Here is a 23,770-nt window from a genome sequence, read left to right as displayed (position 1 = left end):
GTCGAGGGAGCCGTGTACCAGGAATAGGCACAATGAGAAGACATGTCCGTCTCTTGCTCTAGAACACGGTGGGAAAATAGCGCAAGGTTTCCTCCAGCTGCTCCTCTGGACAGCCCCTGCTGGAGAGAACAGGTGCTCACTGGTGACCCTGAGAGGATTGGTTGGGAATGGGGAGGGAGACCACGAAATTTGTAATTTGCCCTCTCCAGCGAGGTCTGGAATAATGGAGGGGATGGGGGCAGGGTGGGAATCTGGCTGGCCCAGACTCTCCTTCAGAATCAGCAGCTCCAGATATCCACCTTAGGTTCTGAGGAGAGAGGGTAGGGGAGATAGACTCCCAGTTCAGCTCTCTAGAGTGTTGGGTGAGCACGAGCCCATCAATCAACAAGCATTTATTAAGCACCTATTGTATGCCCAGTAGTGTGTTAGGGTCTGATCATACAGGAACAAAAAGGAAACGATCCTTCCTTAGGTTTTATTGGGGGCGACAACATATCCATGTCATTATATACAAGATAACTCTGAGGGGTAGGGGCCATTAGCCGCTAAGCTTCACATGGAAGGTGATTGATTTACTGATTCCATAACCCCTCAGTTTTTCTGGGGGGTGTTCAGAAAATTTAAATCATCTGTAGCCGCACCAGATCGATGCCCTTTGTTTCTGACCATATCACTTCCCCATTCAAGAAGTTTCTGTGGCACCCAGTTTCCTATATTATATATAGGAATAATATATATTATATTATATTATTATATTATATAAATTATATATATTATATAATTATATATATAAATATATTATATATATAAATAATATATTATAAAGAATATTTGGCATTTGCGTATAGCCCTTTCTCATGTCTGAAGGAGATACAGACCCTTCTCAGCTTATGCCTGAATTATTGTACTAGCCTTGTGCTTGGTCTGCCTCAAGTCTTTCCCCACTCCCCCCATTCTCCATTCCACCATCAAATGGATCTTCTTTGAGTCAGGTCTGATCAGGTCACCACCTCTTCAGTCAATTCCAGTGGTTCCCTATCACCTCTAGAATTAAATAGAAAAGCCTCTGTTGGGAGTTCAAAGCCCTTCATGACTTGACTCCTTCTTACCTTTCCTGTCTTACATCTTACTCGTTGCTATGTACTCTGTGATCCAGTGAGACTGGCTGCCTTGTTGTCCTCCCCAGTGGACACTTTTCACTATCTCCCATGCTTGGTATATTCTCATCATCTCTGTGTCTTGACTTCCCTGGCTTTCTTCAAGTCCCAGCTAAAATCTCACCTTCTACAGGAAGCCTTCTCTAGTCCCTCTTCATTCTAGCACCTTCCTTCTATTAATTATTTCCAGCTTTTTCTGTATAGAGTTTATTTGTATCCAGCTGTTTGCATGTTGTCTGCCCCAATAGACTAGGACCTCCTTGAGAAGTGGAACTGTCTTTTGCCTTTCTTTTTATGTATTTTATCACTTAGCACAGTTTTTCATAATCTGGTTCCAACTTCTCTTTCCAAATATGCCACATCACTCCCGTATGTTTCAGTCAAACTGACCTACTAACCACATCCCATGGATGACACTCACCTTTCACCTTCATGCCTTCCACAAGCTGTCTCCACTCATCTCTGCCTCTGGGAATCCCTAGCTTCCTTCAAGGCTCAACCCAAGTGCCAGACTTTCCTCAATCCCTTCCACTCCCCAAGCCCTGTTAAGGCTACTTCTCTGATGGGGGCCATTTCCAGTGCTCCTGATCTGTATCTTGCCACTGGACCCAGATGGCTCCAGAGGAGAAAGTGAGGCTGGTAATCTTGCACAGCCCTGCCTCACTTAAATCCAATTCACTCGCAAATCATGATATCACCTCTCTGATACAGCAGTTCTCTTTAAGAAGGAAGGACAAACAACAGTTTCTCTGATACTTTGTATTTACTTTGAGCATATTTTGATTTGTTTGTGTACATGTAGTTTTCTCCCAGTAGAATTTAATCTTCTTGAGGACAGGTATTATTTTTGGTTTTTATCTTTGTATCTGTTCCTAGTGCCTAGCACAGTGCCTGGCATATAGTAAAAATTTAATAAATGTTTCTGAATTTAAATTTGAGAAAGTGACAAAACACTCTCAGAGCAATTAGGATTGTCTTCCCTCTCCGGCCTCTAGTTCTGTCTCCCTAAAATGCTGCTGTGGTTGGGTCTGGTGCTGGCTAGCCCCAAGAGGAATGGCACAGGGTTCCCCTCAACAATTTCCTCCCTCCAAAACATATCTCATTGACATCTGGGAAAATCCCTAGGGAATATCACATCCCAGAAAGTAGTATCTTATGAAAAGAGGATGGGGTTAAGTTTGGGGTCTGTAGAGGGCCCTGGATCTGTATCTAGGTCCTTTTCTACTTTGGATAGGTGAATTTCAGGGTCAACAAAGAATTTTGGAGCTAGTCCTCAATTCTTCTTCCTTAAATTATCATGTATGACCAGGCATGGTGGTAGATGCTTGTAATCCCAGCAACTACAAAGGGTCTCTTGAGCTCAGGAGTTCTGAGCTAGTGTAGTCTGTGCTGAACTATGGTTGAACTAGTCCAGATCAGAAATGGAGCAAAAGTCTCTTCCCCCCTTCTCACTTTGTTCCCAGTGCTAGGAACAGAGGGTTTTCCATCTGCCTTGATTCCATTTCTTGGGTAATCTGGAACTGACAAGATCATACATTTTTAGTTTTTCCCACTAGGATCTAACCATCTAATTACATGGTGTTCAGTAGGTGCTCAATAAAAATAATGGATTATTGAAAGAATATTTGGGAAAATGAAGACTTCCTTCACTCTGAGCTCTCTTCACATATCCTAGAATGGAAAGAGCCATCCAGCCCGACTGTGCCATTTGCAGTGACTTGCTGAAGTCAAAATCATACAATGATTTTGCAGCATAGACAAGACTAGAAGTGAGGATCTCTTGACTTCCTGTCTTTCTACCATACTCCCTCTTCTTAAGGGGAAGCTGAACAAACATAGAGGAATCTAGATCTACAGCTGGAAGGGACCTCAGAAGCTATTTGGGTCAAACATCGTACATGTGTATGTGTGTACACACACATATGCATACACACACGCATACATACATGCATGTATATACATACAATGTGTATGTTTATATATTTGTATATGTACCCACATATGTACATATGTATACACACACATATACAATTTGAAGTCATGAACTGGTCCAACCATTCTGGAGAGCAGCGTAAAACTATGCCCAAGGGACTATGAAACCATGCATGCCCATTGACCTAGTAATATCACCACTAGGTGATCAAAAATAAAAGGAAAAGGACCTAAATGTTCAAATATATTTATAGCAGCTTTTTATGTGGTGACTAAGAATTGAAAATCGAGGGGATGCCCATCAGTTGGGAAATGGCTGAACAAGTTGTGGTATATGATTGAAATGGAATATTATTGTGCTATAAGAAATAATGAGCAGGATGATTTCAGAAAAACCTGGAAAGACTTACATGAACTGATGCAAAGTGAAGCGAGTAGAACCAGGAGAGCATTGTACACAGTAACAGCAATGTTGTATGCTGGTCAGCTGTGAGTGACATAGCTATTCTCAGCAGTGCAACGATCCAAGACAATTCTGAAGGACTTTTAATGAAAAATCCTATCCATCTCCAGAGAAAGAGCTGAGAAAAGTCTGAATGCACATTGAAGCATAGTTTTTCTTTATTTTCTTTATTTTTCTTGGCTTTTTTTGTTTGTGTTTTCTTTCGCATGATTAACATGGAAATTAAAAAAAAACTCTCTCCAAATATATATATATATGTATATAAAATCAATTAACTAAGATTTATTGTCTCTCTCATTGGACTATGGATCACATCAAGAAGCTGATGGCTAAGGGTCATTCCTTGGATGTTTTGGAAAAAGAATAACAAAACCCTTCTGGCCAATACCTATAGTCAAGCAAAACAAATTCTTGCATTGGCCACAACCCAAAATGTACATGTCATTCTGCATTTTGAGCCTCTGTCAGGAGGTTCATAGCATTTTCCTTCACTGTCGGTTGGTCACTGTGCTGATCAGAATTCTTAATTCTTAGTATTTGTTAAGTCTTTCAAAATTGTTTGTCTTTAAAGTACTGTTGCTACTGTATATACATTGTTGTTTTCTTGGGTCTGCTCGCTTCATTCTGTATCAGTTCATATAAGTCTTCCCAGGTTTTTCTGAAGCCTTCATCCTTTCTTACATCACCATAGTATTCCATTGTATTCATATCCCATAATTTGTTCAGTCATTCCCCAATTAATAGGCACCCCTTTACTTTCTACTTCTTTGCCACTACAAAAAAAGGTCTGCTATCAATGTTTTTGTCCATTTTCCTCTTCCTTTGATCTCTTTGGAGGGTAGAGGCTGGTAGTAGCATTATTGGATCAGAGGATATGCAGAGTTTAATGACTTTTTGGGCATGGCTCCAAATTGATTTTCATCATTGACTGAACCAATTCACAGCTCCACTAGCAGTGCATTAATGCAGTTATCTTCTTTGAGGGATGAGGAGCATTAGATTTAAGAAGGTTACAGGACTTGTCCAAGGTCACACAAAGAGCAGTTGTCAGGGGTAGAATGTGAACCTCAGTCTTCTAACTTCGGAACTAGTTTGCTTACTGTGCTGTCCTGCTTTCCTGGGGGCCTATGCTGGGGAGGGACTGGGTTGAGGAGGTGGTCAGGTGTGTGTGTCCTGAAGAGGAGTTAGGGTCCCTCTTGCTCTAGGGAGCCCTTCCTCCATTTCTGAGACCCAAGAGTCTGGGCCACGTGCCAAACTAGGCCGAGGATGGGAGTATTGGGGAAGGGATATATAGACTGAAGGTTGAGGGAAATTTGGTTGGAGAGTTCCTACAAGTAGGAATTCTTCCTCTCAAACCATCAGAAAAGTCACTTGCTCTTTTTTTTTTAGGACAGAGGCTAAGGCTTATGATAAAAATAGCCAGCATTAATTTTTACAGAGCTCTTTCCATATATTATCTCATTTGATCCTCACAACAATCCTGTGAAATAGGCTATTACTATCGTCACTTTATTAAGCTCCTTCTGGTTAATATGGAGATAATCTCAGAGGTGACTGAATTTAGCAGAGGTTAAGTGACTTATCCAGGGTTACACAATTAGCATCTGAGGCAGGATTTGAACTCTGGTCTTTCTCTTTGGAAATACAGCATTCCATCCACTGTACTACTCAGCTGTCTGAGAATGAATCTTTTCTTTCATTTTACAGACCTCTGAATCACTTAGCTCTTGACCTTACCATGCCAAGTATTTATCATGAGCTTATGAGAAGCATTGTCTTTCCCTTCCTGGTCCTTGGAAAGAATGGAACCATGTTAACGGCATTGGCTTTTGAGTCAAAGGAACTGGGTTCAAATCCTGCTTCTGATGCTTATACGGTAACATCTGGCAAGTCATTTAGCCTCTTTAAGCCTCCGTTTCTTCATCTGCAGAATGAACATTGGTTTAGATGAAGTCTCTGAGGTCCCTTCCAGGACTAGATTTCTGAAGGGAAGGACTTACAAAGCCTGGAACTTATTTTGATAGGTGATATCATGGGAAACTAGACCTTGGTAGTCTCTCCTCCCTCCACCAGGTCAGCTGCATCTCTGGGATGATGAAGATGATTCTCTCTGAGCCCAGCCCAGTGCTCCTGGGATCCCTGGCACATAGGAGGAGCTGGCTGAATGAATGGGGACAGTCACAGACAATATGGAATATCACAACTGGGAGGCTCCTTACAACAAAGAATGATGGGGCTAGTCCTCAATACTTCTTCCTTAAATTATCATGTATGACCAGGCATGGTGGTAGATGCTTGTAATCCCAGCTGCTAGGAAGGATCTCTTGAGCTCAGAAATTCTGAGCTAGCATGACCTAGCTGATCTTTAGTCCATACTGAGTTCCTCAGGATGGTGGAGCTCCTAGGAACAGGAGTGGGGCACTGGGTTGCCCAAGAAGGGTTGAACTAGTTCAGCTAGTCACCATCCTTGTGCCAATTAGTAGTGATATTGAGTTCATGCCCTTGCATGATGAGGAGATGCAGTCTTAAAATGTGAGTGTGTGTATCACTGCTGTTCTTTTTACATGTTGTATCTATCATCCCTCCCCCCCGCAGTGGAATTTAGTCCCCTTAAGGGTAGGCACTGTTTTTTCTTTTGTCTTCATATCCTCATTACTTAGCACAGGGATCTATTTGTACATACATGACAAGTTTTGGCCAGAAACTCTGAGGGTCTTTCCCTCCTAGATCAAATTATTTTTATTTTTTATTTTTTTCACTAGGTAGAGGCCATTCTCTACCTCATTTCTTATTAAGCTTTAATCATTAACTAGGTGTTGCCTTAGTCAAACTGAGACTTGAGAAACACCTTAGCTTGCAAAGGCTCCCCATTGCATCCTGGGCCAATTCCAGTCATCCCGATGAATATCTGGCCAGTGGACCCAGATGACTCAGGAGGAAAAAGTGAGGCTGGTGACCTTGCACAGCCCTCCCATACTCAAATCAAAGTCAGCTGCAAGTCATGACATCATCTCCCTGATGTCATGATCTTCTTCAGGAGAAAGAGGGACAAATAACTACAAGATGACAAGTAATTAATGTTTGTCAGATTGGATTACATCGGACCTTAAAAAAACTAATGTTAGAACCTGGAGGCACCTTGGATGTGATCTAAAGCGATTTCCTCATTTTATAGAGCTCAAAGAGGAATGGGTTGCCCAAGTCACCCAGCCAGGGCTCCTGACTTCCTAGCCCAGGCTTTTTCCATCACAGCAAGGTCTCTGAGAAGAACTTGCTGTTCAATTGTTTTTAGTGCGTCCAACTTTTCATGACCCCATTTGGGTTTTTTTTGACAAAGACTGAAGTGGTTTGCCATTTCCTTCTCCAGATCGTTTTACAGATGAGGAAACTGACTCGAACAGGGTTAAATGACTTGCCCAGGGTCATACTGCTAGTAAGTGTCTGAGGTCAGATATGAACTCAGGAAGATGAGTCTTCCTGACTTGAGAATCAACACTCTATCCACTGTGCCCCTAGCTGCTTAGGGGAATTTTACAGAAGGATTAAAAAAGGATCCCTTTATAGGAGTTTAGACTGCAGGGATGGGGAATCTGGTACCTCGAGGCCACATATGACCCTCTGATTACTCAAGTGCAGCTCTTTGATGAATCCAAACTTCACAAAACAAATCCCTTTGAGGGCTTGAGGACCTACAAGTCCACATGTGGCCTCGAGGCCACAGGTTCCCCACCCCTGGTTTAGAGAAAGAGAGGCACTCAAAGTCAACCTAGGAAGACTTTCTGGAAGAGATAAGCTGTGTGACAGAAGTGAAGGGTAAAGGAAAGGAGAATGAGGGGGGCAAAAAAAGTCAGGGAATGTTGAGGTGACATCAGGCCAGAAAGAAGGATGGTGGTAGGAGATCAGTGGAAGATCTGATTGGGGTATCTCTCCCAACTGCCCCTTTCTCTCCACCTCCCTTGGTTCAGGCTCTCATTGACTCTCCCTGGCATTCATTTTAAGTGCCGTCTTCTCTACAAGAAAACTTTCTATTTTCACCCCTCCCTTACCTCCAGATGCTAGTGCCCTCTCCTCAGATTACTTTGTATTATTTTGTGTGCATGAATGTGTGTGTATACATACATATACACATGTATACACATAATATATGTGTGTGTCTATATACACACATGCATGCACACACATTTATACATATACATACATGCAGATAGGCAGTGAGGCAGTGCTTAGACATTGGAGACAGGAAGACCTGGGCTCAACTGCTGCCTCAGATATTTTCTTGTCTCTATGACAAAGGACAAGTCACTTAACCTGTCAGCCTCAGCTCCCTCCTCTGTAAAATAGGGATAGCACCTGCCTCACAGGATTTTAAGGATCAAAGGAGACACTTTCAAACCTTCAGATACCACTGAAGTGCTAGCTGTTATCAGAACTTACATATGTGAGCTAGCTGGAATGTCAACTTGAGAGCAAGGTCTGTATCAGTTTTGGTTTTATGTCTCCTTGTGCCTATCACATTGCCCGGCACACAGTATGTGCTTAATAAATGCTTGTGGGCTGACTGGGTAGATAGGAGAGGCTGAGGATGCAGAAGACCTTGCATACCATGATCATCCCAGAGTCTCTTCTCCATACCTGACAATCTTCCTCTTCCTCTCTCAAACAGATTTCATGGCGGACAAGGAAGGAGTCCGGGCTGCCCATGAGGAAGACTTGGATGAGGTGGACTTGAACTACAAGGCTCCAGAAAAGAAGACTCTGCAGGAGATCCAGCAGCTGGACCAAGACGATGAGAGTCTAATCAAGTACAAGCAGGCCCTGTTGGGGCCCATTCCTGAGGCTGTGGGTAGGAGGCTGGAGCTGGGGTGGGCACACCAGCCTGAGGGACCAGAGGCTCAGGGACACGGGGCTGGGGTGGGCACACCAGCCTGAGGGTCCAGAGGCTCAGGGGCATGGGAGGTATGTCAGAGGGCAGGGGCTGGGGACAAAGAAGTCTAGAGCACCAGATATCAGACTGACAGATGTCACAATAATTGACTGAGGGTGGGAAATCAGGTAGCTGGGTAGATTTTGGAGATGGGGCATCAGGGAAACCTCTCCAAGCACAATAACTAAAAACACAACTTCTTGGTCTCTCCCCTTGCTCTCCTCACCCCTCCTTCCCTTCCTCCCTCCCCCATCTCCCCAGCAATACACAGTTCATAAAGAGGGGCTTTCCCTATGCCAGTCTTCTTCCCTTCTCCCCTCCCCCACCACATATATAGAATCCTAGGATTTACAAGTTGGAAGAACCTTGAATATTTTTTATTCTTACAAATAAGGATGCAGAAGCATGGAGAATGACTTCTCCAAGGCTACACAGGTAGTAGGAGAGTCAGATTCAAACGTAGTTCTTCTGACTCTTGTATACCAGTTTTACATTCACTACACCATACCCTAATACCTAAAAGAAATAGGTGCCAGGCCCAGAAACACCTTTATTTCCCTGTAACGTGCTAGTAGTGGGTGACCAAGGAATGAGACCCTGATTCTGGGGTCTGGTGGCCTCTTGACTTATCTCGGGCTCTTTGGGGGCTTGTGGTAAGGGGAGGCATTATTTAGCCTAGAGAAGAGATGATTTATAGGAAGAGTTAGAGGGAACTAGGTGGCACAGTGTTGAGACTGGAGTCAGGAAGACCTGAGTTCAAATCCAGCTTCCAGCTCTGGCTGTGTGACTTTGGGCAGATCACTTAACCTCTGTCTTAGTTTCCTCCACTATAAAATGAGAATCATGATAACACCTGCTTCCCAGGGTTGTTGTGAGTATCCAATATTTGTGAAGTGCTTTGCCAAACAAAGCACTATCTGAATGCTATTATTATTATTAATTCATACAGAAGAGAGGGATGGGATTTGCTCTACTTGGCCCTGGAGGACAGAACTGGGGGCAGTGGGCAGAAGCCACAGAAAGGCAAGATTTCAGCTCCGTAAAAGGAAAACAATTCTCAACCATGAAAACTATACAAAAATGGATGAAAGTGCTTGGCACAGTACTGAGCTCCCCGTCCCTAGAGGGCTTCAGGCAAACCCTGCATGACTTCTTGGTGGAGCTGTTGCTGAGGAATTCCTGCTCTAGAACGGGTTGGGCTGGGGAGTCTCTGGGGTCTTGGGGCTCACATTGTATGAACTCTTCCAGCCTCTGCCCCGGGCTCCTGAGTTTTACCTGTTGTGGAGGGCTCTGCTCTGCTCCCCCATCCAAACACATACATAATTCCTTACGAGGGATCTGTCTTCTTAGCGGGACTCAGGGAAGGAGAAGAAGCTATCTGTCTAGGGGATAGGGGACAAAAATAGGGGCCAAAAAGACAGAGAAGGGCCCCTCCAGGGACTGTTTTCTGCCTCTTTTGGTATCCTCAGAGTTTAGCACAGGGCCTGGTGCCAAGTAGGTCCTTAATATTACTGATTGACCAGTAAGACAAAGCAGAGGCTCGGGATGAGTTTACGCCAGCAAGCACTGATTGAATCCTGGACCTTACTCCTCACTGCCTTGTGTGCATTTCTTGGGCCCTAAAACCAGTCCTTTGCACACAGTAGGGGCTTACTAAATATTTGTTGCGCTGAACTGATGCTTGTGCTCAGAACCAGGGTTTTCACTTATTAAACCTCCCTGACCACTGAACCACAGCCCCAGCCCTGTCCCCTCTCACTCCTGAATCCCTTGAGTTCAGACATCTGCCCATCATCAATTGTTACCATTTTGGATGTCAGTTTCAAGCATCCCCCTTTTCTTTCTTCCTCTTTCAGCTCCTTCCAAACCATAGTAGGCATTTTTTCTAGGCTTCATTTTCTAGTTAAAGAGAGACATTGTGGTCTAGTGCATAGAGAGGGCTGAACTTGGAGTCGGGAAGGCATGCATTCAGATGCTGTCTCTGACATAGACGACCTGTGGGCTACAAGTAAGTCTTCTAATCCCTCAGCTAGAGGCAGCCGGGTAGCAGTAAATAGAGTGCTCGGTCCAGGGTCAAGATCTGAGTTTAAATGCAGCTTGAGACACTAGCTTTGTGACCCTGGACAAGTGACTTAATTAAGTACTATATGCCTCAGTTTCCTCAGTTGTAAAAGGAAGGTAATAAGAGCACCTACCTCTCAGGGTTGTCATAAAGATCAACCGAGATAATATTTGTCGGGTACCTGGAACATTGTAGGCACTTAAATATTTGTTTACTTCCTTCCTAAGATAGGGTCTCACTCAGCTAAGACAGAAGTTCTTAAGCTGGGATCCACGGACCCCTCTGAGGGTGTGGTGGATAGATTTCAGGGGATCCACAAACTTGGATGGGAAAAAAGCACATCTTTATTTTAAATAGAATTGATTTTCTTTGTAATTCTTTTTAATTTTATTTTATTCATTTAAAAACCATGCTTCTGGGAAGGGCTTTACCAGACTGCCCAGGGAGCCTGCGATATAAAAAAAGGTGGAGGACCCTGATCTAAGACCCTTAAGTGGAGAAAGTTTCATATCACAATCTAGGCAAGGGGCATCAAATTCAAATAGAAAAGGGAACCACAAACCATACATGAGGCGCCCCATGGGCATGCTAATTTACAAAACCCTGGATTAACATGATCTGTGTTCTATTATATTTGCATTTATTTTTGTTAAATATTTCCCAATTGCATTTTAATACTGTTAAGGGCTGTAATGCTGCAAAGTTGAAGGGTTTGACCTCTGATCTAGACCAAAAAAATTTTACAAAGAAAAGAAAATATAAAAATTCCAAAATGATACATTTAAGGAATATAAACTCCAGTAAAATGTAAGCCCTTGAGGGCAGGGACAGGTTTTTTTTTATTCTCTCCTCCTTCCTCCCCCTCTCATTCTTGGCACATGGTAGACATTTGACAAATATTTGTTGATCTGAATTTAAATAAGCTGAAAGGAAGGCATTTAGGCATGTGAATAGTAGAAATTTACCTAGTCCCAAACTTCACTTGATGTTCTATGTAGCTTAATTTCTCTAGGCCCAGCTCTCATGATCTGAGGTTTGGCCCTCTGGCTGTCTCATGGTCCCCAGGGAGAACGGTAACCTCCCTTGAAAAGCCAGTTTTGGAATTCACCTACTTAGACTGACAATTGGTCTATTTTTTCATTCCCAGAATCCTCTCCATGGCAGGGCTGGGGGTGGTACTCTGCTCTTTGTATCATGATGCCATCCCTTAGCTAATTAGGTAGTAGCTACCTTCTGCCATCCAGGGAAAATTCAAAGCACAGCTTGTTCAGACAGGATTTTTCCTCACCTAAAAAATAAAAGTCAAACCACCTGACTCATCCTCCCCGCCCCCCGATCCCAAATTCACGACTGACTCCCCTTCTTTTTGTACTGGGCACAGTAGGAGACAAAACCCAGGTCTTTCAGGGAGTTTCTGGTCTGGAGGACCAGAGACCCACAGAGAAAGATAACCATAACACACAGAACAGTGGGGGGGTTGAGGGGGTCCAGAGGAGGGAGAGTGAATGGGAATTGGGAGAACCAAGGAAGGTTTCCTGGAATGGGGTGACCTCAGCTGAAGGATGTCAGCAACCAAAGGAGGAGAGATAAGCACATTGTGGATTGGAGTAATAGTTTAGGAACAGCAAAAAGACTGATGACAGGAAAGAGGTCATTAAGGGACTGTAGGTTATAGTATTCTCCCCTGTTCCTAACTACCCTGTTCTTTCTGTACCTCAGATCCTAGCCTCCCCAATGTACAGGTGACCCGGCTGACGCTGGTGTGTGAACAGGCCCCTGGACCCATTACCATGGACTTGACAGGTGATCTTTTCCTCCCACTTTGTGTTGGGTGTTATAAGGGAGAGAGATAGGAGGAAAAGAGACCTATAAATTGCCTTCCAGGAAACTTCCATTGTGTCCAGGAAACAAAGACCCACAGAACACCCTATGCCTCCTTATCCCACTTCTAGTTCCTGGGCAGCCAGGGCCTCTCACCTCAATCCTGTCACTATGGAAACCCCCATCTGTCCCCTAAGGCCCAGCAAACTGAAGCCTGACTCCCAGCTCTGTTTTTCTCACCTACACAGGGGACCTGGAATCTCTCAAGAATCAGGTGTTTGTGCTGAAGGAAGGTGTGGATTACAAAGTGAAGATTTCCTTTAAGGCAAGACTCAAATCAGATCTCTTGCTTCACACCCCAGATGTCACTTGTAATGGGTGTTCCCCCTAGAACTCTGCCACAGTACCCCAGAAGTGATTAATCCTTTCCCCTTAAGACCAATCTTGGGGATCCTTGGTTTCCAGGTGTGTTGTTAGTGTGGGGAGTGCCTACATTTCCATCCCCTTTGGTTCCAAACTTTCCAAGAGGCTTGGGCTATACTCCTGTCTTGTCCTTGTGGGACATCTTGACTCAGTCCATTTCCAGTTCCACATACATGGGCCAACGACCGCTTTTCTCTAACTTAGACCACACTCTCACTTGCCTGCAGGTTAACAAGGAGATTGTCTGTGGCTTGAAGTATCTTCATCACACCTATCGCAAAGGGCTACGAGGTGAGACCAGCCACAGGCACTGGAATGGGGACTGGGGGAGGGGGCGGTCTCACAATCCTGGCATCCATTACCACCATCCTCAGTTTCCTTAGAATTTCCTGGGAGTAGAGTTCTCTATTGGACCCTGGAGGGAGAAAGGGGAGAAAGCATGGTCCCTGACCTCAGGATGCCACCAGTCCAAGGAGAGAGTCCCTATCATTGGGGAGCACTGAATGGGGGAGATGTCCCTGCCTTCTGGGAGCCCTGAGTCTGAGGGGGAGGCAGGGCAGTCTCCATGGACAGCTCCTGACTTTATCTTACCCGCAGTGGACAAGGCTGTGTACATGGTGGGGAGTTATGGGCCAAGGACAGAGGAGTATGAGTTTCTGACACCCATGGAGGAAGCCCCCAAGGGTCTACTCGTTCGGGGCACCTACCACATCAAGTCCTTCTTCACGGATGATGACAAAACAGACCATCTGTCCTGGGAGTGGGACCTCAACATAAAGAAAGACTGGAAGGACTGACTCCCACCCCCCACATGCCCTCAAACCCCTGTCCCACCTGCACCTGCCTCAGCCTCCATTGAAGTCTAAGGTCACCCTTGGGCCAGACTGGCAGGGACCTTCCTGGGGGGCTGAGAGCCCATAATTGGAGCACTGGGTGTGGGTCCCCCCTTTCTTTATCCTGTCCATTTCGGGGCCTTCCTCTGGCCCCCAGCAACACCCTTAGCCCGGGAAGGGGCTGCCTCCAACTTCCCCATCAGCTCCCACCCATGCCTAGCTCCTTCCTTCTCCTTGGGGGTGTCCCTCCTGGGGACCCAGCACAATTCCCCTCTCCCAATAGGGATTCCAAAGCACCTGACCTGATCCTCTTCCTCCATTACATAATTCTCCTAACCATCCAAGCTCAGTAGGAAGGGGCAGTTCCATAATTCTTTCCTTCAATCCCATCAGAAGACCCTTTTGTGTCTGCACCAGGTTATACAAACCCTGACTCTCATCATCCCCTTATCCTGGTCCTCCCCACTCAGGGTCCAACAGTCATCTTCCTGGAGGAGGCTTCCAGGGACAGGTGGGCATAGAGTGGGGCGGAACAGGTGGGGAGCAGTAGAAGCCTTCAGCCATCCCTACCTGCCTGCCGGGGGCTTGTGTCTGTAACCAAAGCTCATCAGAATTGCCTTGTGTCCCTTGTCCCCCACCTCTACCCCATCACATTCCTGTTGTGGCCCCAGCATGGCTGGGTCTGGGCTGCCTGAGAAGGAAAGGCTGTGTTCCTGCCTGTCCCTACCCCCCAGGCTGTGGGGTTCCCGTCCTTGCCCTCAATTCTCCTGCTGTCGGTGTTCTCAACTGTTTCCATTAAACTTCAGTGATTTCTGTCTCTTGACTCAGGTGTATCTCTTCTCCCCTCCCTGGACTGTGGGCCATCAGTTCATAGCTCCCCAGCTGGAAAGACAACACCAGTTGTCTCGGTGCCTCTCTGTATAGGGGAGTGGGGGCTGGGGCCGAAAGACCCTGAATGGGTCCAAGAAGAAGGGCTAAGCCATCCTACCTCTTATTAAGGTCAGAGGCTATTTGGAGTCTAGTTGACAAGGTGCAGCTGGTAAAGATTGTCCCAAACTTCTTGGCTGCCCCCCTGCCCTGCCCCACTTACTCCCAGAGCCTGGCCCCAGCCCCAACCAATTCCACTGTGGCTGTGCCTTATCTTCCCAGCCTGCACCTGGTACTGAGGCCTAGGAACTGCCACGTGGCAGCAGGTCCTTGGTCTCCCCCCTTGTTATCTGCCCCCACCCCCCTTCCCAGGGCACAGACACCAGGCAGCATTCGCTCCCAACAATGAGACTTCCCTCACTCCTGCTGCTGTTTCTGCTTACTGTATGGGCCCTAGATGGGGAGGAGGGAGGGAAAGAGGAGGCCAAGGCTCCGGAAGAGGCCCCCTCAGGACCCCCCTCTGATGAACTTCTGGAGGAGGAGGACATCTTGGTCCTCACCCGACACAACTTTGATCGGGCTCTTCGAGAACACCGCTACCTGCTGGTGGAGTTCTGTGAGTGCGGGAATGGGGGAAGGGCTGCCCTCAAGAGACCCCCACTCCCACCTCCTGTCCCCCAACACACTTCAAGATTGGGGGAAGGAATGAGGAATAGCGGCTTAGGGAGAGAAGGCAGATCCAAGGAGTCATTCAGCAGGCCTTGGAAAAGGTGGGGCTTTAGGCTGAGGGCATTGGGTTGAGGTCTTGTGCAGTGTAAGGGGAGGTGGGGTTCTCATGCAGTGCCAGGGAGTGGAGGAGAGGAGTTCCTGCTCTGGTATGGTTTGCCCTAGACCTTTGTCCTATCCAACCAGGAGACGGAGGACATTCTAAACCCTAAACTCAAGTCCGCAGCCTGCTACTGAATTTCCGAGAAACCTTGAATAAATCACCCCCACACACTTCTGGCCTTCTCTTTACTCCTCTGGAAAATGAACCCTTTGGACTCTCTCTGGTCACCTCCAGCTCAGATATTCATTCTATGGTTCTTTGACCTCTATGACCATTTTCAGCTCTTGTCCTGTCCCATTTCTGCTCTGGGGAACATCTGGGAGCAGGGGAGGAGGCCAGAGTCCCTGGGCCCAGCTGCGCCTTTTCCCACTGCAGAGTTAACAATTAAAGAGCTGGGAAACAGCACCATCTTTCTCCTGCTGTTCACTAGTCCCTACCCAACACAAAGGGATCCCCTCCCCCAGTTCCCAACCCAGGGAGTTTTGAGTAAAGGTAGAAGAATGAAGTCCAGTCTGGACTGTTTCAAGTCTGTCCACCTCCCAGGACTCCCTGGCTATTTCTTTTGCATCCCTTTGCAGGTCAGATTGGGAGACCCAGAAACCAAGAACAGAAAATTAACAGGCAAGCACTGAATCAGTATAGCAGAGAAATGTGAGCTCCCAGAGGCACATACAGGCAGGGAGAGGATACAGAGCCCTTGACGTACAAATACATACATGGACACATTCACAGATGGGCAACAATACTCACAGCACGAGCTGAAGGTTCATAGGTACATCTCCACAGGATCCGATGGTACTGAGCTGGCTGCACGTTGATCTTGAACTTTGTCTTCCAAGACACAGAAACCCAGCATCCTCCCAACTCCTAGTGGGCCATCAAAAGATGCTTCCCCACAGGAGGGGCCTGGCATCGGAGAGGGTGCCCAGGGAATGCAACTCTATATGAGGAATCTCCGAGCAATGGGATACTCCACAGGGAGCTCTTGGAGATCCATCAGGGACTGGAAGAGAAGGAAGGGTCCATTCAGGGTCCATCTGACTCCTCTTCTCCCACTCTAACCCCCTTCATTGTGGAGGAGACAGAGCAGGATCTTCAAAAGGACCAGGGTTCCAAGCCTGGATCAGTTACTTATTTGCCTGTGTGATCTAGTACAAGTGACTACTCTCTCATTGGACCCATTTTCTCATCTGTAAAATGCAGGCTTTGGACCAGAATTTCACTGATATCCCTTCTGACTCGAGTTCCTACTATCTGATGAGTCAGATGACAGTGAGACACTCCAGTTAAACTCACAAAGGATGGCTAGCCCCTGAGAATGATAGGACACCAAGGCAGATTTCCAAGTGGGTATTCTTGGCCACAAATGAACAATTTAGGTGTCGATCTGCCTGGCAGTGTTTGGTGGCTGGGCTGAATAACTCCTCTAGAGACAAAGGAGTCAGAAAGTTTCTGAGCGAGAGACAAGATAAAAATAGTGGGTGAAAGAAAGCTAGTGAGTAGGAAGTGGGACCCTACTCACTGAGCTCTCCACCCACTACCCAGATGCTCCCTGGTGTGGGCACTGCCAGGCTCTGGCCCCTGAGTATGCAAAGGCAGCATCCCTGTTGAAGAATGAATCCTCAGAGCTGAAGCTGGCCAAGGTGGATGGCCCTGCAGAACAGGACCTGGTGGTAGAGTTTGGAGTGACTGGGTACCCCGTCCTCAAGTTCTTTCAAGATGGGGACAGATCACAGCCTGTGGAGTTTACAGGTGGGGAAGGGGCCTCGGGTGATCCGGTGGGACCTTTGTGGGGGCAAGAGAAGTGTGTCAAATGGAAATGTCAACAGGGAGCAGTGAAGAATTTAACAGAGATCCAAGAAGCACAGTGTAGTAAGAGGAGCCCTAAGTGAGAGTCAGAGGACCTGGGTTTTACCCCTTGTTTCATCCCAAAGTTGTTGTGTGGCCTTGGGACAGTCACATTCTGTCTTCTTTTCTTACCGATAAAATGAGAAGGTTGGATTAGAATCTCAGAGATTTATAACCTGGGAGCTGTGAACTTGTTTTCAAAAATATTTTGATAAGAGCATTTCAATATAATCAGCTTCTTTTGTAGTCTCAAATATTTTATTTTATACACTTAAAAATGTTGTTTTGAGAAGGGGATCTATGGGCTTCACCAGACTGCCCAAAGGGGCTATAACACAAAAAAGGTTAACAACCCCTAAAATAGATGACTGCTCAGGGCCCTTTGGAGGGTGCTAACTAACATTCTCGGACTTGTCCTAAACCAATCCTTCAAAAAAGTCCATATGGCAGCCAGAAAAACCAGAAGTCCTGATTCATTGTGGCCCGTTGATTCTTGCCTGGTAACCTTGAACCCTTCCCATGAGTGAGACGCAGGTAGCAGTGGGGGAGGAGGGAGAAGGGAGGGAGCTCAAGTTGCTTCTCATTCTGCTGTCCCTGGCTTTATTCCAAGGGCTGAGGGGATGCTGGACCCTGACCCCTAAGGGAAGGAGATAGGATTTTATCAAGTTTCCCTTGCTATTCCTGAAGATGTAGCAGGTGTGTGGGCTGGAAAATAATCTAATCAGGTGGGTCCAGCACCGATTGAATGTCTGGATCAGAACACTAATAGCTCCAAGTCAGTTTGCAGGGAGGTCTCTGGTAGAGTGCCCCTAAGATCTCTCTTTGGCTGTATTTAATTAAATTAAATATTAATAATAAGTTAAATATTTGGACCCATTTAATTTTTTTAGCCAATGAGGTTGATAATGGAACAGATGATAAAGACAAAAAAAATCAGTGAAGTATGCACACAAAAATAAGGCTGTACGGGGCATACTAAATAATTTGTAGTCTTGCTAGGCTGGAACACTGGGTCAAATCTAAAGAGATGAACTCTAATAAGGATAAATGTAGAATCTAATGCTCGAGTTAAAAAAAATCAGCTTCATGAGTGTTCAGTAAAGGAGAAGGGAAATTTGGGAGGATAACCATTTATTGGAAAACTTTCTGGGACTTTGGTACGCTGTAACTTCTAACTGAGACAACAGTATAATATGGTAGTTGAACAAGACAGGCAAATGCAGTATTAGCTGGCATTCAGAGAGGCACAGCATCCAGTACCAATGGGGTGTTAGTGCCACTATGCTCTGCCCTGGGCCGACTGCATTGGAGAATTCTTTAGTCCTGGGCACATTTCAGGAAGGATGCTAGAAACCTGCAGGAAGGCCAGAGGAAAGTGATCACATTGGGGAAGGAAGTGCCTTCAGATTAGGCCATATGAGAGTCAGTTGGAGAAAAACGGGAATGTTTAGTTTGGAGAAGAAAAGACTACTTGCAAAGGAATGACATGATAGATGTCCAAGTATTTGGAGAAAGCTTATGTGGAAGATGGAGTAGTCTGCAGGGCAGGAGGAGAGTTGGGTGGAAATTGTAGAAAAACAAATTTAGGCTTGACGTTGGGAAGACTTTCCTAAGAATCAGAGCTGCCCCAAAGTGGAATGGCCCATTTGGGGAAGTGGTGGACTCCCCTCATTTGAGGTCTTTGAACAAAGTTGGGAGGATGGCTTACCATGTATGTTGGACAGGGCCTTCTAATTCAGAAATGAGTTGGGTTAGGTAGCCCTAAGGTCTCTTCTAACTCTGGGATTTGGGGTTGCATCATAGGCCCGAGGGAGGCTGAGGGCATTGTTCGTTGGCTAAAGAGACGTTCAGGTCCTGCTGCTACTCAGCTGGAGACTGAGGCTGAAGCCGCACAGCTCATTGATTCACAGGACATTGTTATCATTGGGTTCTTCAAGGTAAGCTTGGAGTGTGGGTCTCACAATCACCCCTTTCTCCATCCTCACCTTCCACCCCTGGAGATTCAATTTTCTCATCTGTAAAATGAAGCCATTCCAACCAGATGATTTCCAAGGGCCCGACCAACTCTGACGCTGTAGAATCTATGGTTTCTTCCAGTTCTGAGCTTCTATAGTTTATGAACTATGGAAGAATTGAGGTATGGGAGGTGCTGGGGAGAGGGCTGGGTTGCCCCTGGATTCACATCTAAGCATGGACACAGGACCTCCAGGATGAAGATGTGGCTGAGTTTTTGGCTGTTGCAAAGGATGCTTTGGATCTGACCTTTGGCTACACTGACCGACCAGAGCTCTTCCAGAAATATGGCTTGAGCAACGACACAGTGGTCCTCTTCAAGAAGGTAAATGAGGAAGGAAAGGCAAGAGGAGAGGACAGGTTAGGGAAGGGACTTCAGATGCCAGGCTGAAACTCACCCTCTGACCTCAGGCCATCCTCGTCCTGATCTCTGTCTCTTCCTTCTTCCTTTGGGGCCCTGGCTTGGCTGTTCCAGTTTGATGAGGGGCGTGCAGATTTTCCAGTGGATGAGGAGCTAGGATTGGACAAAGTGGATCTCTCCCATTTCCTTATCGTACACAGCATGCACCTGGTCACTGAATTCAACAGTGAGGTAATGCTCCAGGTCTTGTCTCCAACTCCTCTGGTCACAAAAAACAAGGGGGACTGTGAGGGTCAGAAGTGATTTTGTCAACAGAATCCCTTGTACCCAAGCTATTTGAGTAAAAAAGGGGCATATCCATCTATCCATCCATCCATCCATCCATCCATCCTTTTGTTCATTAATTCAACAAGCATTTAATAAGTAGTTATGTGCTATGCATTGGGCTGGGAGTTTGGGCTACAAAGACAAAATCGAAGCAATCCCCAATCACAAGGAGCTTAAATTATACTGAGGGTTGGGGAGGGGGTGGTCAGAAAAATAATATGTACAAATAAACATTGTATTGGAGATACTTAAGGAGATATAGTTATTATAGGGTGAGATGCTGTGGGTGAGGTAGACATGGAGGAAAGGAAACATCAGAGAGAAAAAAACTGAAGGGGGCAATCAGGGAGGGATGTTGATGGGGACCCTTGGCTCTTGATCATTCTTTCCTCTCCTAAAGACATCCCGCAAGATCTTTGGGGCCAGGATCCTCAACCACCTCCTGCTCTTCATCAACCAGACACTTGCCACACACAAGGAGCTTCTGACCGGTTTCCGGGAGGCTGCCCCTCCTTTCAGAGGAGAAGTATGTAGAGGAGGAAGGGATGAGGGAGATGTGGGCTGACTGGGCTGGCCTTTCCTAGTTCTCAGTGACTGGTGGCCTGGTCTGTCCCCCAGGTCTTGTTTGTGGTGGTGGATGTAGCTGGAGAGAATGCCCATGTGTTGCAGTACTTTAACATGAATGCCACAGATGCCCCAACTCTGCGCTTTATCAATATGGACACCACCAAAAAGTATGTGCCCAACACTGAGGAGATCACAGCTGCCTCTGTCACCACCTTCTGCCAGGACATTCTTAGTGGCAAAATCAAGGTCAGCCCCATACAAACCTCCTAATCCAGTCAGGTCTTTCATTGTCCCTCCAAGGGCTTCTGAGAGAAAACACGGAAGGGAGGGACCCCTAGTACCCTGCTCTAGCTCTCAGCCTATTTGAGTTCTTGTTTCAGAAATGGGAGCATACCACGTCCCTATCTCAAGTGTTATCATCAGGAGGACGGGCAAAGGCTGGGCAGAGGTCAGAGTGGCCTGAATCCCAGGACTGTCTGCTTATGGCTTCTACAGGCCCAGATACCCCCTGAGCGGTAAATGCAGGAGTCAGGAAACTTGCCACTCTCTATGACTGTTTCTGTCCTCAGGAGGGTAGAGACAGGTCCAGAGCCAGTCCAGACACCTTTTCCCTTCCCCAGTACAACAGACCTATCTTTTACCAACAGCCCCAACTCCGGAGTCAGGAGATTCCAGCAGACTGGGACCAGAAACCTGTCAAGGTTCTCGTAGGGAAGAATTTTGAAAAAGTAGTCTTTGATGAGTCGAAGAATGTGTTTGTGAAGTTCTGTGAGTATCCCTGAGGGACAGGTAAGTCAGGGGATCTTAGGAACTCCAGCAGCCTTATTTCCTGGCCCCAGGGGCTTCCCTATGAGACCCCAATAGTATGACTTCCCTCTAGGGCTCTGAGAGCCTGGTTGTAAGATCCTCCATCAGGGGTAAGGGCATCAGACTTGTGCGTGGGGGGGGGCAATGTCTTGGGTGGTAAGGACTCTTGACTCTGGTCCACCTTCCTGCCTCAGATGCCCCATGGTGTACACATTGTAAGGAGATGGCCCAGACCTGGGTGGACCTAGCAGAGAAGTACAAGGACCATGAGGACATCATCATTGCTGAACTTGACTCCACAGCTAATGAGCTGGAGGCCTTTACCATCCGAGGCTTCCCCACCCTTAAATATTTCCCAGCCGGCCCAGACCGTAAGGTGAGGAGGCTCTGGGGAGAGCCAGGGGTTAATATACTGCTGGTTCCTGGTGCAGCAATAGATGCTTAATAAATTCTCAGCTGATTAAGCTGGGGCTAGGAGGCTGGAGTGAAACCAGTCCTTTCCTCCATCAACTACCCCATCCTGTCCTTTGAGAAGAGCCCTGGTGAGCTAGAGTGTCTAGCCACTCCCTTCAGCACCCCTCTCAACTCCGCTCACAAAAATCTGCTGTGGAAAGCACCTGAGACTTGGAGTCAGGAGATCTGGACTTAGGAACCTGGCAAGTTACTTTACTGGTCTGAGCATAGTTTTCCTCATCTGTAAAATGGCACACCACTCTGAAAGCTGGACAGCTCCACAGAGAGTGCTCCAATCCCTCCTCCCCCTCCCAATAACATCTGCCCTAGGAAAACACTTTATAAGCCTTAAAGTACTATATTATGACTGGTTAAAAGGTCCAACTGCCTGTGTGTCTAGAGCCATAGCTAGGCTTCTTTTACTTGGAGCACAATCAAGTTGGAGTCCTGGAATGGTGGCAGAGGCAGGAAGGATAGACAACTCTCAGAAGGTCTGCTCTCCCCACTTTCCAGGGTGAGTGGGTATAATGTGTGGGAGAAGGCAGGCTTTTCTACTCTGAGTGGAAAGGAAGTGGTTTGAGGGAATTACTCTCAGCTTAGGATGTCTCCTCCTCAGACCTCTAACTCATCCTCTTCCCTGGCAGGTGATCGAGTATACAAGTGCCAGGGACTTGGAGACATTCTCCAAATTCTTAGACAGTGGTGGTGTCCTGCCAGAGCCAGAGAAACCTGAGGTCCCCATCCCGGTGGGTGCTCCTTCCTAATACCCTCTTCCCTTTCTTCTTCTTTCCTCTCTTGGGGTCAGGGGTCTAGAGCAAAGAACTTCAACCAACCACCTTAGCCATTTCCTCAGTTTCCTCAGTCTGTAAAATAAGAAGGTTGAGCTAGATGGTCTCTAAGATCCTTAGATATTCTATGCTCTGGAGGTGGGGAGACACAGAAAAAGGGGTAAAATCCTTAGGAATAGGACCTTGGAGACTGTGCCTTAGTGAAAAGAACACTGGATTTTGAGTCAGAATATTTGGGTATAAATCCCAGCTCTGCATTTTACTACCTATGTGACCTTATCTTGTCCCTTCTTTGGGGCTCAATTTCCTCATCTAGAGAATTGCGGAGGGGAGTGGGGATGGATCAGATGATCTCTAAGGTCCCTTCCATCCTAGTTAAATTCCTCCATTCTGCAAGGAGTCTTTCCCAGCCTTCCATGTGTATTTTTATTTTTATACTATATGTCGACTTTATTCTATATTATATTCTTCTTTATATAAATTCTACATCATTATATCATAGATATCTTCATTTCATTCTATATTATACTCTATATATTCTATATCTATTTTATATATATAATCCTATATTTATACCATATCTCTGTCTGTCTGTCTGTCTGTCTGTCTGTCTGTCTGTCTATCTATCTATCTATCTATCTATCTATCTATCTATCTATCTATCTATCTATCTATCTATCTATCTATCTATATCTTCTTTGTCCATAGTTGTCTGAAGGCTGTTTCATTCATCATACTGTAAGCCCCTTGAGAGCTGGGCTGTTGTTGGGTTTGGGCCTATTTAACCCTCAAAATTGAACACAGTGCCTGACACACAGTAGGCACTATTAACTTCATAAATGCTAGCTGAGTGACTGACACTTTTTTCTTCCCAGGAGGCTGGAACCAATGACAGCAAAATACACAAAGATGAATTGTAGTTGGCCTGGCCCTATCCGCAGCTATCTGCAGCTGTCCCAGAGGTCCTGGAGAATTCAGAACTTTTAAATTAAATCACGTTGGCCCTTGACTTCATTCTGCTTTTCCCTCACCTCACTACCTCAGGCACCTAACATCTCTTCATTCATCCTGCTCCCTTGCCCACCTCCTAGTATTTTGGGAAGGGTTCTTGGGGGGAGCAGCAGGCAGAGATGTGAGCAATGGGGGAGAAAAGTCTGACTGGGGTAGAGAAGAGATAACACCAAGATAATCTGAAGCCATTGGGGCTCCCATAATAAAGATTTCGAGCCCAAGATTATCCCTGATGCCTAGTGTGGTGGGGAGAGGGGAAGGGAGAGGCCTATCTGGAGAAGTGG

General features: G+C 46.2%; 2 protein-coding genes across 4 annotated transcripts in view; both read left to right on the top strand.

Moving 5' to 3' along the window:
* Positions 1-14,438, top strand: part of ARHGDIG (Rho GDP dissociation inhibitor gamma) — a 28,107-nt gene extending 13,669 nt beyond the window's left edge. For 2 of the 3 annotated variants that reach the window (XM_072601929.1, XM_072601947.1), the window contains exons 2-6: positions 8,216-8,395; positions 12,258-12,341; positions 12,608-12,684; positions 13,010-13,073; positions 13,380-14,438. In XM_072601929.1, the coding sequence (XP_072458030.1) occupies positions 8,216-8,395; positions 12,258-12,341; positions 12,608-12,684; positions 13,010-13,073; positions 13,380-13,579 (605 nt within the window). In that variant the 3' untranslated portion in view covers positions 13,580-14,438. Of the gene's footprint in view, positions 1-5,347; positions 5,439-8,215; positions 8,396-12,257; positions 12,342-12,607; positions 12,685-13,009; positions 13,074-13,379 lie in introns of those variants that run through there. The other variant, XM_072601937.1, reaches the window with a different exon arrangement.
* Positions 14,439-14,652: 214 nt separating this feature from the next.
* Positions 14,653-23,484, top strand: PDIA2 (protein disulfide isomerase family A member 2). Its single transcript, XM_072601914.1, has 11 exons — positions 14,653-15,098; positions 16,857-17,063; positions 18,963-19,096; positions 19,360-19,497; positions 19,648-19,764; positions 20,261-20,386; positions 20,479-20,673; positions 21,075-21,195; positions 21,429-21,610; positions 22,332-22,433; positions 23,351-23,484. Exons 1-11 carry the CDS (start codon positions 14,888-14,890, stop codon positions 23,393-23,395), a joined length of 1,578 nt encoding a protein of 525 aa, XP_072458015.1. The 5' UTR covers positions 14,653-14,887; the 3' UTR covers positions 23,396-23,484.
* The last annotated feature ends 286 nt before the right edge of the window (positions 23,485-23,770 follow it).

This window comes from Notamacropus eugenii, chromosome 1 (genome assembly GCF_028372415.1).
Source record: "Notamacropus eugenii isolate mMacEug1 chromosome 1, mMacEug1.pri_v2, whole genome shotgun sequence".
In the NCBI taxonomy this organism is placed as follows: Eukaryota; Metazoa; Chordata; class Mammalia; order Diprotodontia; family Macropodidae; genus Notamacropus; species Notamacropus eugenii.
This window is presented reverse-complemented; position numbering and strand designations above follow the sequence as displayed.

Bases quoted from the DNA above. Each gene is read 5' to 3' on its own strand.
- PDIA2 (XM_072601914.1), top strand. From the start codon at position 14,888: ATGAGACTTCCCTCACTCCTGCTGCTGTTTCTGCTTACTGTATGGGCC. The intron at 15,099-16,856 runs GTGAGTGCGGGA...CCCACTACCCAG, and splicing joins CTACCTGCTGGTGGAGTTCT to ATGCTCCCTGGTGTGGGCAC. The intron at 22,434-23,350 runs GTGGGTGCTCCT...TTTTCTTCCCAG, and splicing joins AACCTGAGGTCCCCATCCCG to GAGGCTGGAACCAATGACAG.